At 38.9% G+C, this 13875-nt stretch overlaps 1 protein-coding gene across 1 annotated transcript in view; it reads left to right on the top strand.

Annotated features, from left to right (window-relative positions):
- Positions 1-13875, top strand: part of OBSCN (obscurin, cytoskeletal calmodulin and titin-interacting RhoGEF) — a 4979884-nt gene that overhangs the window by 3022152 nt on the left and 1943857 nt on the right. Inside the window, exon 45 of the mRNA XM_044066040.1 lies at positions 12366-12632. Coding sequence (XP_043921975.1) covers positions 12366-12632 — 267 coding nt within the window. The remainder of the gene's footprint in view (positions 1-12365; positions 12633-13875) is intronic.

Genomic DNA, 13875 nt, shown 5'->3' with positions numbered 1-13875 from the left:
TTGAAAAACCTGTTCCTAGGTTTGTCAAAACCCCAGGAACTTTTAAATGCCAAAATTGTAATAGATGTAGTTCCATTTTTGAGACAAATAAGTTTACTATTTCTGACAGAACTTATTTTGTGAAACATAGAACTAATTGTAACTCTCGGATGGTAGTCTATTTAGCTATGTGCCAACAATGCCCGGGGTTCTACGTAGGGAAGACCGAACGTAGACTTCAGGACAGAATTTACGAACACTTATATGCAATAAAGAAGGGGAGGTTAGAGAACGCATTAGCGAAGCATGTATCATTATACAAGGATCACTATTTTAAGTTTATAATAATTGATCAAGTTTTGAATAATGGTCAGAGTGCCCCCCTTCATTTAATGCTGGAAGAGAAAGAACTGATGTGGCAGATAAAATTGCACTCTTATGCATTTCCAGGGCTTAATGACCTGTGTTCAATTAGTTGCCTTTTGAAACTTAAAAACTTGAGACGTTAAGTTTCAACTTTTTATTCTATGTCAATAACAAGAAGGGAGTATAATTGATCTAGTTTAAATGTTGTTTTTTTTGTTTTAGGTATAGTATGGAAAATCTATGTACTAATGAAGAAAGGGTTCGTTATATATACTGTGACATAAAAATACTAAAAATACAATAAGTAATTTTTAATATTTTACTTGCTTAGTTAATGTATTATTATATTATTATTTTGTGTAGATTTTATTGATATTTCTGTTTTTTAATTAATTGGTTACTAATTTGTCTTAATTAATGTCAGCTGATGACTTTGAGAGTATTTAAAGATGGCAACCTATAGTTATTTGTATTGTTCTGAGGAAGTCTACTAATGATAGTAGACGAAAAGCGCTTCAACTCTGATTAAAGTGTTTGTGTCAACCTTGGATTTATTCGTGGACTTGAACTGTGACAACCTTTTTTGGTGCTTGCTACAGTTTGTAATTAACAAGTTGATTGTTATTCAAGAAGTATAAATTCAGCCTTGATTATTTTCATCTGTAAATGGTCTGAAGAAGCCCTCTGGGGTGAAAGCGCTCCTGCTCCTGTTTTGTGAATAAACATTCGATTTAATTCCAGTGCTGCATGTGGGATTTATTTTTCAGCCTTGGTCTGCTCAACTGCTTATACTGTGCTTGTGGACTTATTGGACTCATACTTAACTGTGGAGCGTTTATCCACTGGAGGTGTTGTTTTTTGTTTCTTATACTTTTTTTTCACCTCCCTGGGAATATGGCTGAAGGATATTCAAATCAGGTTGAACTACCATCCAATCCTGAGATTGATTTACATCGTTCTAGCAACTCAGAAAGGCTTATGAGTTGTGTTTTAGGAGAAAATAATCCATTGATGCTTTACGAGGTTACCTCTGATGTCACTATGCCAGCTAATGGGCCGTTGTACCTTTTTTGTCTACATGCTGGAGTTAAGCATTTAGAAATGGACTTTCTGAAGTTAAAAAGGCTGCAAACTCAGCAACAGCTTTTTGAAGTGTATATCAAACGTAAAATCATACCAAGGGGGTTAAAGACATTTAAAATGCCAACTACAGAATCACAGTATCCAGAGCTGTTAGCTAGATGGCAGCAACTAAACATTGAGGTAAGCCTCAAATATATGATGCTATTAAATGACTTTTTTTCACTTGAGGAATGTAAATTGAGAGAGGAGATTATGAAGCAACAATGCTTCTTGTATGATAGTTGCTCTGTGCAAGCAATTGAAAAAGCAATGGAAGGAATGTTGGAAAATGTGTTGTATGAGAAGAGACTGTTTGAGCAAAAGAAACACAAAATTGAAGGAGACTGTAATGACTTTAAACAGGGCCACATCTTCACCTGGCCTAGAAATGACTTTGTTAGAAGGGGTGATGGGAATAAGATTAGTAACCCATCCTTGAGTAATGGTAATATCGATGATAGACATACTAATGTGGTTAATGGGAAGTTAGTTTCGCAGATCCTGCCATCCACAACCCTGAATGAAGGGGTGGCTATTTTTACATCTGAAGCTGGGACATCTGGGGCTGTTCTTGTTGGTGTCCCAGATCATGTTGATACCAGCAGGCTGGGTTCTGGTACTGCTTTGATTAACTCTAATACAGGAGTTGTTGTGAGGAGGAAGATTCTTCCATCCATTACTGCCAATATAAGCACTAGTTGCTCAGGTAATAATACTGTGGCCATGCTCCCTTTCCCCATCTGTGGAGACCAAAAAGGGGGCAGGACTCGCTCCATGAGCAGGGGCCAACAGAAGCGGAAACTGTCAGCGGAGTATCAGACAGGCCACACTCTCAAGAAAATGTGGGAGAGAGCAGGGACACATTAGTATGGAACATTTTTCAACGTTTGTTAATGAAAGAAGAGACTGAGGTTCTTGAGAAAGGGCTAACTTTTATTCCATCTTGTTTGAGTCATATAACGGACACTATATTGAACATTAGGGTCTTTACTAGGAATGTCTTGTTAAAATTAGAATTTGGTGATACATCTTTTGCTGCTGATACTTTTATTGTTTTAAAAAAACCTAGCTTGTATATTCCTATTTCCCATCCGTTAGTAGATGCATTTATTAAGATGGTTGAGGATGATGTACATAGACTTGATTATGGATTTAAGTCTAGATCCGCTAATGTAAGAACTAGAAGATATAATCTTAATATGGGACAAAGAATTGCTTTAACACAACTCCGTAGTAACCATTGTATTGTGATTAGACCTGCGGATAAGGGTGGATCCACTGTCATTACCTATTATGCTACTATGACGTCTATGTTAAGTGATGGGAGGTTTTATTCCATTATAGATACAGCAAGGTGGAAGTATATGTACAAAGGATTAATTCTATGATCGAGGATTTCTTTAACAGAAATTTGATTACTGAGGACATATACCAGTTTTTCTGTGTTGATAATCCCCTTATACCATCTATTCAAGGACTACCGAAGGTGCATAAAGATGGGATCCACCCCCGATGAGACCTGTAGTGGTCGGTTGAGGTTGGTGTATCGAGCCTCTATCCCTCCTGTATATTGAGAAGTTCTTGAGACCCTTGGTTGACAGGAACTTGCATATATTGAAGGACACTTAGTAGTTTTTGTTAGATTTATATGACTTTACAAAGTATTTATCTGTTGATGCCAAGTACATATTTGTTACTCTTGATGTGCAATCTCTGTTCACGGTCATTCTGAATAGGGATGAGGTTGAATGCATTAACTGAACATAGTGATTACACCGAGTCCTTCACTGATTTACTTTGCTCCTGATTAGAAGTGGTTTTAGAGAGCAACATCTTTCAGTTTGATGAACAGATTTATTTACAGAAAGATTGCATAGCTATGGGCACTTCATCAGCCAATAGCTGCGCCAAACTGTTCATGGCCAAATGAAAGGAAGATCTTTTGTTTAAACTGCAGGACTTTGTTCCTTTTGTCCCATTTTGTAAACGTTTCGTGGACGATTTATTTTTTATTTGGACAGGGAGCCCTCAGCAGTTATTTACATTTTTTGATGGAATAAATGGCTTGATCAACTATTTGAAATTTAGTATCACATCCTCTGAGACCTATATAACATATTTGGATGTGTATATAGAGAAATTAAATAATAGTATGGTTAATACAGGAATATTCAGGAAGTCTTGCTACAGGAAAACACTCCTGCATAGATATAGTACGCATCCGGGACATGTGTTTAAAAATATTATAAAGGGCCAAGCAATGTGTGCATCTAGATTAAATGCATCAGAGGATGGCTTTCATTCTGAATTATCTGATTTGGGAGGAGGGCTGTTAGCAAGGACCTATAAATCAGATGAGATACAGAGAGGGTTTGATGGGCTAAAGTTGTTGAGGAGAGATGTGGCATGTCCTTATTTCTCAGATTCAACCCCTGATGTATGTATGCCAGACAGGAAGAATGCTAGTAGTGAGTTCGGAGTTCCCTTATTTTATACACGTGATGTTGGTTTGATTAAGGACATTACTGGTAAAAATTGGGGTGTTCTTACTGTAGATCCAGCCATCTGGCAGATTATTGGGGATATCCCCCGTTTTGTCTATAGGAATAAACGTAATTTAAAAAGGATGTTGTGCTATCCTAGAAGTTTACCTAATCTGTCCACTGAAGAATATCATTGTTGCACCATTCCATGTAATGAATGCAACTATTGTGGTTATATTGATTGTAGTGTCTCCTTTTGCATCCTGTTACTATCAGTATAGATTTTGTGCAATTGCTAACTGTCGAACGGAGCACATAGTATACCTGGCTTATTGTGAAGCCTGTGGTACATACTGTGTTGGTAAAACAGACAGGAAGTTTAAGGATAGAACTAGGGAGCACCTGTACAATATTAGAATTAAGTCCAACAGTAATGCACTTGCAAAGCATGTAATGAGCACTGATGTGCATCATACTTTCAAGTTTATGGCTGTTGAGATGATCTTTCCTAATCCACGAGGTGGGGATATTAGGAATTACACAGAAGGACAAGAGACCAGGTGATTATTAGACTCAGAGCAGATCGGTGGCCTGGGTTAAATGACAAGTTCCCCTAAGACCAATACTTAAGTCTAGAGGTTTACAATTGAAGTAAATGACTAATAATGAATGGTTTTACATGTATATTAGATTTTATATGACTGCTTTAATTTTTAATTATTATTATTTTTATCTTTTATCTCTTTGGTTTTGTCATTCATATATTTTAGTTGATGTTACACTGCTGTGTCTTTTGGTAGTACCGCTTTAAATCCTATGCTAATTAACTAGTTGATTGCTATTCAGGAAGCCTTGATTATTTCCATCTGCAAAGGGTCTGAAGAAGCCCTCTGGGGTGAAAGCGCTTACCTGACTGCTCCTGTTATGTGAATAAAGATTCGATTTAATTCCAGTGCTGCATGTGGGATTTATTTTTCAGCTTTGGTCTGCTCTACTGCTTATACTGTACTTGTGGACTTATTGGATTCATACTTAGCTGTGGAGTGTTTATCCCCTGGAGGTGTGGTTTTTTGTTTCTTAAACTGCAATATTACTCAGAAATCTTTTAAGAAAAGTCATACTGATGATAAATAATCATAAACTTTCCTTATTTTCAGCATTATATCATTAGATCAAATATGATTCAATAATTTTTTGACCACTTGTGATTAGGTAAAGTGATAGTTAGACTACTTGTATGTCACCAATATAAGTATATATATGTGTTTATTATAATTTAGATCATCTCTAAATGAATACTGAACTAAAACATATGTGATGTCAATTTTCATTCTGTCCTCAACTGATGGATTTGGACCCAATCCTTTGGATCTGACTTGGCCATTGCTAAAGTTCATGGTAACCAAAAACTCTCAAGCTTCTCCCTTACCCATAATGCGCCAGGGTCTACTTCACGATGTCGAAAGCCAATATCTAAGCTGATATTGTCGGCACCACAACATCGAAAGCGCAGAACATCGGGCAGGTAAATGGAAATCTCCGTAGGGGGAGATTTCCATTTACCTCAATGTAGTGCGGTCTCGGAGTTGGAATATTTAAGTATGGGGGGTGTACCCTCCTGCCTATGCTAGCTAGTTTTTATGTTAATTTTTTTTTTTTTTTTTAAACGTTAATTGATGTTTTACTACATCGATCACTAGAGGTCAACATTTAGTGATCTGATGTAGTAAGATTTCGATAACATGATATAGACGCATGCACCAACCCAAAGTACTTCAGATCTTGTTTCCTGCTTTCAGCAGAATAGTTGGTAATCAGTCACTCTCAAGCATTTTTTATAAGTCTAAATTTCTACTTTTTTCTTAAAAAAACTTTGAATCTTTAGTGTTTATTTTTTCCCTTACCTGTCCTATATTTCTATTATTGTTTGAAGTATTTCTTGAATACTGTCATTAGTATTCTTTTCTCTGCTAACCTACAGTAATTGTAGTTCTTCCAACTATTCTTGGTTGTTTCTTTTTCTTTCCTTTCCCTGTCTTTAAAAAAAAAATAATAATAAAAATAAAAAGAAAGTTAAAAGTTAAGTTAGTTAAACTTTTAGTATTCATATTTTTTGAATATGGCAGAAAAAATGCTCAAAATTCAGACATAAGATTCCATTATTGGATGCACACACCTTATGTATGTACTGTTTAGGGCCTCTTCATTTACAGGAGGATTGTTCAATATGTCATGTTTCAATCCCAGGCCTCGGATCCAAAAACACTGAAATTGTCTGAGCCGATGCCCTTGGATCCAAAGAAACAAAAGTTGATGGATCTGACTTCATCAGATCTGAGACAGTCTCCTTCAGACCTGGCTGTTGCCAGTCCATCTAAATTTATTGTACTGCCAAGGACTAATATTCACCCTCGGTGAAAGAGAAAAAAAAAAGAAGTTGTGAAAAGAATGGTGAGAAACATCTTCTCAGCACAGGGTCAAATGGGTGTCCCCTTGGCTCCTACCCTTCTGGTTCAGGAAGTCTATTCAACTACTACACCCCCACTACAAGTTCCTCCTCTGACTCCTTCAGTGGTGTGAGAGTCTGTGGATCCTAGCTGCCCTGATCTGTCTGTCTCGGATCGGATGATTGCTGTATCCTCAGATCCTAAGCTTACTCTGAGCACTCTGATCCCATCAGATCCAGAGAGCTGTCAGAGCTGAAGCTTCCCTGTCAGGTCCAAGGTGTTGCAGTCAGCTCCAAGGCTTTTGGAGCTGTCTGTGTACCTTGGATCCTTGGCATTGGACAGCTTTCTCTGGCTTCCACTTTAGGCATTTTGTCTTTAGAGCTGGGAAAGACCACTGTCCAGAAGCTTTCCTTCTCGGATCCGAGATCTTCTCTTTCTCCGGGGCAATTTGCTTTTGAGGTCATAAAGAGAGTTTTCTCTGCCTCGACAGAAGAATGAATGGATCCAACCCCCACCCAGGATCGTAGATTTTCAGCCCTGACAACTCAGTGTTCAGAGTCTCACAAATCTTTCCACAAGGATAGCCAGTACCAAGACCCCAGGCTTCCCCATAGGGGAATCTTGATTTCTTTTCTGACACCTCTCCAGGTCATCCCACAGAGGAGGTCCCTAAGAAGAAGACTTGCAAGAGGAAGCACCTAGACTCACCAGAGGAGTCCATCACAGAAGATACGGATTTTGATGAAGGTGAAGGGTCCCCATGGTCACCTCCTGAAGATATCTCATTTAGAGACTTCCTTGAAATGCTTAAACAGAGAGGTGGGTGGATACTCAGCAACCCTTCATCTAAGCAGTCCATATACTTGGAGGCCTTTGGTACTGGTCCATCTACCTCCTGAGTGCCTCCACCCAATGATAAGCTCATTGAGTTGATTTCTGGGCAGGAGTGAAAGGAACCTGACACCATTGAACCTATACCTTGGAGACCAGATAAGATCATGGCATCGTCCATGGACATGCAGTTTCGGGGAAAAGGGGTGCCCGTTGATGCCATGTTTGTAGCAGCAACCACCAAAAAGGAATTTGTCTAGGAGAGTTCCACTGTCCATCCTCCAACAGCGAGTTGCGGGCAAAGGACAGATTTGGGAAGCATGTCTATGCTTCAGCAACCTTTGCTTTAAGGTCTCTGAATTATTTGACACACTTCAGAGGACTTCAGAGGGATTTGATTACAGAGTTGTCGATGACCCTCTCAGGGGCTGTTTCTGAAGAAGTTCAGTCATCTGTGACTTTTCAATTGCCTACCCTGCAATCCATTTCTAATTTCTCCATGAGGTTGGTTTTGCATATAGCAAAAAAGAACATCAAAGGCAGCAAGTCCAGGCATTTCCATTAGAAGGCATGACTGGATGCTGTTGTGAGATTTTGTGGAGCCCTTCAAGTCCTTGTTCGTCAGTGCTCCGTTTGACATCACATCTTTGTTTGGCCCCAAGGTGAAGGACACACTATCCAGGTGTGAAAAGGATGGAAAGACCCTCTCTGCCATCAGGGTATGTTTTTGATCGCTCAAAGATCCCTTTCTAAGAATCAGTGAGGCAGACAAAAGATGTTCAAGAAGTGTCAAGGTCTGTACCAAGACACATGTGGAGAAGGTTCCCCAGAGGCAGAGGAGTGAACTTTAATGGACAACGACATCCCCACAGCAGAAGTGGCCTGCAAAACCAGGGTCCAGAGAATCTTTCTTTGACAGACCCTACCAGCACTCCTGAAAGGAGGCCCGATTGCCCACTGATGGAGGCAGTCTGGGGATAGTTACCTCTGCACCAGAGAGCCTGGCTAGACTTAACAAAAAAGATACTTAGGTGCAGAGAATTATTTCCAGAGGCTATATAATTCCCTTTTCTCTTCCTCCTTCAAACTCAACAAACTCCCCAATGTTCCAGTCAGTCAGAGGGAACAAGCAGCAATTCAAATTCAAATGCTGCTATAAGAAAGAGTCATCCAAGAGGTCCCACCAGACCAGATAAAATCCAGAACTTACTCAAGGATCTTTTTAGTGCTAAAGAAAACAGGGGGCTGGAGACCAATTTAGGATATGAGTATCTTAAACAAGTCAGTTCGACAAACCAAATTTCGGATGGTCACTGTTCACTCCATTCTCCTATTCCTGTGCAAGGAAGACTGGATGTGCTCAACAAACCTTCAGAATGTGTACTATCATATAAGGATGAAAAGAAGGTGTTTATGCTTCCGGCTGGGAGCCAGTCACTACCAATTCAGAGTTATGCCCTTTGGTCTCACCACAGCCCCCCAGGGTGTTTACTAAGTGCACGACAGTATTAGCAGCTCATTTGAGAAAGCAAGGTTTCCAAGTGTTTCCATATTTAGACGACTGGATCATTTTTGCTCCAACTAGGCATCAGTTGATAATGGCAAAAGACCAGGTTTTCCAGACATGCTGTCTTCTGGGTATAACCATAAATTACAAAATGTCCCAAGTAGAACCAACTCAAGACTCTAGAATTCATAGGAGCAATCCTAAACACAAGGTCAACCACAGCTTCACCACCACCCTCAGTAGTTCAGGCCATAAGATTCCAGGTCAGAAAAATAATTTGCAGTACCGAGGTTTAGCCCGCCTGGTTCTTCAAGCTCTGGGATCAGTGGAAGCGGCAGTAACACTAGTAGCTTTAGCCAGATTTTGCATGAGAATTCCTCAGTGGATAGTAGTGACACAATGGTCAGTAGTTTACCAACCCATGTCTTGTCGGAAACAAATCAATCAGACATGCAAGAGAGACATCATGTGGTGGATTCAGTCAGCTCAACTTCTACAGGGCTGTCAGTTTATTCCCTCTCATCCCAAGGCCATAGTGACCACAGGCACTACCCAGCTAGGGTGGGGTAGGTGCATTTTCTTGGGAAAACAGTTCAGGGCACTTGGTCCTGAAAAGCGGCCAACTTGCATATCAGTGTCCTAGAGATGGGAGCAGTGCTTTTAGCATTGCAGGCTTTCCAGGGACTATTGGAATACAAACAGACAATATGTCAGTAGTTTGGTACATCAGCAAACCAGGTGGGACCAAATCCTACCCCTTGTGACAAGAAGCTCTTAGACTGTGGCAATGGGTGATCTCATCCAACCACTTTCCCATAGTGATGCACATTCTGGGGGAATCCAGTGTGATCGCAGATAAACTGAGCACAAATGGTCCCTCAATAAGAAAGTGATGGAAATGATTTTCCAGCAGTAGGGCCAGTTTTACTGCGCTCTTATTGCCTCTTCCCTAAACAACAAATGCAGCAGCTAGCAGCTACTTTGCCCTATTAGGGATGCTCTACTTCACGATTGGCTCCCTGAACTACTTTATGCCTATCCCAATGTCACTGATTTCCAAATTCCTACAGAAAGCTACCATGTTGAAGAGCAAAGGCATCCTAATTGCACCTTATTGGCCTTGACAGATTTGGTTCCCCTTCCTTTGGCGTCACTTGCTTCACCAACCTTGTATTCTGGATCCAACTCCAAACCTCCTGTCTCAATCAACAGGCATGATTCATTCAAGCATAACCAACCTCAGGCTGACTGACTGGCTTCTCCACTTCCATTACTAGCCAGACAACCAATGCTCTCTTCTCCTGTCCGTCATATACTTTTATCTTCCCAGAAACCATCTACCAGAAAACTCTATTCAAGAAAATGGAAGAGGTTTGTTTACTGAGCTCATCAAAATAATATTGATCTCTTTTCATCCCCGATACACACCATCCTTGAATTTTTAACATGTCTTTTTAAAGAAGGAGCTAGTGCCTCTACGGTTAAAATGCAGTTAGCCGCTATATCAAGTTTTCACATTGGTTTCAATGGTTCTGTTGTAGCATCTCATAAACTGAGCAAAGCCTTCCTGAATGGTAGTCTTCTTCTCAGACCCCCTTTTAAAGATCCTTCTCCCCCATTAGACCTGAATATGGTACTGCAGGCACTAACTCAATCCCCATTTAACCATCAGCTAAATGTGAGCTGAAATCCCTTTCTTGGAAAACAGTTTTTCTGGAAGCGATTACCTCTGCCAGACAAAATTCTGAGATTCAGGCATTGTCCTCTAAACCACCATACTTGGATTTTTCATAAGGATAGAGTTATATTATGGACTAATGCAACCTTACTTCCTAAGGTGGTGTCAGAATCTAATATCAATCAGTCCTTTAATCTACCAGTATTCTTTCCTAAATTTTCTAACAAAGGTGAATACATGTTACATTTATTGGATGCCCACAGACAATTATGCTTTTACCTATGTAGAACAACAAATTTCAAAAAAAACTGAGCAGTTGTTTGTTTCATTTGTGGAAGTAAAATTGAAAAAAAAATAGTTACCAAAGTCATGCTGTCTAGTTGGCTAACTGATTGTATTTCATTTGTTTATAACAAATTGGGCATTACTCTACCAAAAAGACTACAAGCCCATTCAACTAGGTCTATGACTATCTCTTCAGTGTTTCAGTCCAGAATGTCTATGCATGATATATGTGCAACAGCAATCTCGGCTACTCCCCATACCTTTATTACCCATTACAAATTTGGATCTGGTCTCTAGAGGTAGAGCATCATTCAGTTCATTGGTGCTCAGGAATATTCTTTCTTGAGTCCACCCTGGATTTTAGGTAGCTGGGGACATAGTCCCTTCAGTTGAGGATAGAATGAAAAGTGACATCATCAGATAAAGAAGTTATGTGATCACCACAATGTTTCATGTGTGTTGTCCATTTTCATTCTTCCTCAACTCCCCACCCACCAACCCCCATCCTGTATAAGCTTGTGGAAGAATGAGTAGTTACAGGACATGACTGTCCTTTATATTGAGCTCCAAATGTAGTCTTCCTCCTATTTCATTATAAGTATTTCCTTTCTTCAAAAACCAGCAAACAAGATCTGAAGTACTTAGGGTTGGTGCATTATGGGTAAGGGAGAAGCTCAAGAGTTTTTTGGTTGCCACAAGCTTTAGCAATGGCTGAGTTGGATCTGAGGGATCAAGATCCAAACCCATCAGTTGAGGAGGAATGAAAACTGACAACACAGATGGAACGTTATGGTGAGTACATAACTTCTTTTTATATCTGATATGCATTTGGAGTGTACAGTAACAACTTGCAGCTCTGTAAAAGGGCTGGGGGTATTATATATGGTACCATTTCTTGAAATGTGTAGACCTTTTTCTTATATCAGAGTACCAAGATGTAAGGTCACATGATCTATCTCCAGTATAGTATTCCATACACTGAAAAGTAATACTGAAGACCTAGAACATCATACATTGTCTGTGTCAATAGTTTTGAAAAAAAGAACACACATATGTTACAGTTTCTTCCTGTGGATGCTAAGAATGATCTTACTGTTTCCTCTTCACTTTTTTTAATTACCTAAACTCTGCTTAATTTTGTGCGTTGTATTTTAATTACTAACATGAGTTCTCCATTCTATGCAGATTGTGCATTACTGCTGATTTATGTTTCATAAGAATACTTTTTATTGCTGGATGCATAAGGATATTACATCCATTTGTGTGTAAGATACCTTAAAGTCTGTCATCATTCATTTTCTGCATCTTTTTATTGGTTACATGCATCCATTCAGTAACAGAAAATATTTCAATATGTATTTTTTATTTAATACAACGAGTAGTAGTGAATTCTATAATATTTATCAGTTGCTAAGGGAATTTATTGCTTAGCTTTTTTATCTCCAGTTCGTATAACATTCAAAGGGATGTTTGCAAAATTTTAATCAGTTAATTTAGAAGACTTTTACGTGTAGTATATTTTTATTCCTATTAATTAGATAGAAAAACAAAAAAGTATATTCTGTTTCTAAATCTAAAACAAATAAGTATGGAAAGGGAAAAGATGTCCTGCACTGTATCTGTTCATTTACAAGAGGCTGAATTTAAAATTTATTTGTACTTTGTAGCTGCTCCTGTAGTCTTCGCAGAACAACTTCAGAACACAGAGGCAAAAGAAGGTGACAGGGTAGTACTGAGCTGCAAGCTTAGTAAACCAGATGCACCTGTGGAGTGGAGAAAAGATTCAATTGGAATCCCATCCAGTCAGAAATACGAAATAAAGCAAAGAGGTTCCATTGTTGAGTTGATCATTCATGATGTCAGGCCTGAAGACTCTGGAGCCTACTGCTGTGATACTGGTCATCAGCAAACCACAGCATCACTGAAAGTACAAGGTAGGACTTATGCCCTTGGGTACCTGCCACGGATCTGGAGCTGTCCTTAGTACATGCAAACATAAAATAGTTACTGCAGGTTGAACTACTTGTAGATGATTACACATTTCATAGCAGTAGTACTGTGTTGTTTTGAGTTACTTTTTTGTTTTTTTGGAATGTGGCTGTATCCTCAGTCCACATAGCGTTTTACTTATGACTAAGCTAAGGAACTTAATGTATGAATGGAAACACCCTATTTCAGGCTGTGTGTGTGGGGTGTGAGATGCAGTCTTAACCCTTAAGAAATCTGCATAGAAAATGCAGTGAATTGACGCTATATTACTATTTATTTCACTGTCGTCATTATTAGATTAACCCTAGCAAACTTTTGATTTAGTGAAAGGTTATAAAGGTTATCTGGCTCATTTGGTGCTGTGATTAGGTGGACAGGTCATCATATGGATGAAGAGTAGTTGGACACAGTTATATCAATTAGTTGCATGACAATAGTGTACTCACTATTACTTTAGCAGGATCTCTCAGGGTAATTAATGTACAGTCTTTTCTCATGTGATGCATGATGATTGGTCTGCTACTCGTCTTATATGCATGCATATCAATTTTAACTGTTTACCATCCATTTTTATTCTCTTCTGTTTATTTTTAACTGATTGGCAGACACATCAGCTGATTGTGTTTTTATGCAGTCTTATCGCAGGCTGGATCCTCTGGGCAGCTTTTGATTTGCTGCATAAGATGGATTCAATTTAATTTTGATAATCATGTTGATCAGTGAAATGTCTGTTGAATTACTTGCAGATCCAAACAGTAGGACCTGTGACACTCCTGGTATTAATCACGAGTTTTAGGTTTTATCCAGTAATCTTCCAGCTACTGCCATCTTCTGCCAACATCATCTCACAACTCACATTGATATATAAGTGTCATCAAATAGGCTTGTTTGCCTTTCTGTCTGCTGTTCACTAGAGTTCACACTAATTCAATGTGGCTTAAATTAATAAATCATAGCACTTTTTTCATATTTTATTTGCTATGACATACGCCATAACTTTGTCTTTGCTTGCTGATGGCATCAGTCCGCTTCTTCCAGCAACTCATCTAGGCCCCCACCACATATCTTAATATCATAAAAGTGTTGATTTAAGTGGCAGATTCATGTATTGTGTGTATTTATATGTACGTGCATGTACTTTATATATATATATATATATATATATATATATATATATATATATAGAGA

This window comes from Protopterus annectens, chromosome 3.part0, assembly GCF_019279795.1.
Source record: "Protopterus annectens isolate FY-2018-M chromosome 3.part0, PAN1.0, whole genome shotgun sequence".
Classification (NCBI taxonomy): Eukaryota; Metazoa; Chordata; order Ceratodontiformes; family Protopteridae; genus Protopterus; species Protopterus annectens.
Note: the sequence above shows the minus strand (reverse complement) of the source record. Positions and strands in the feature narration are given on the sequence as shown.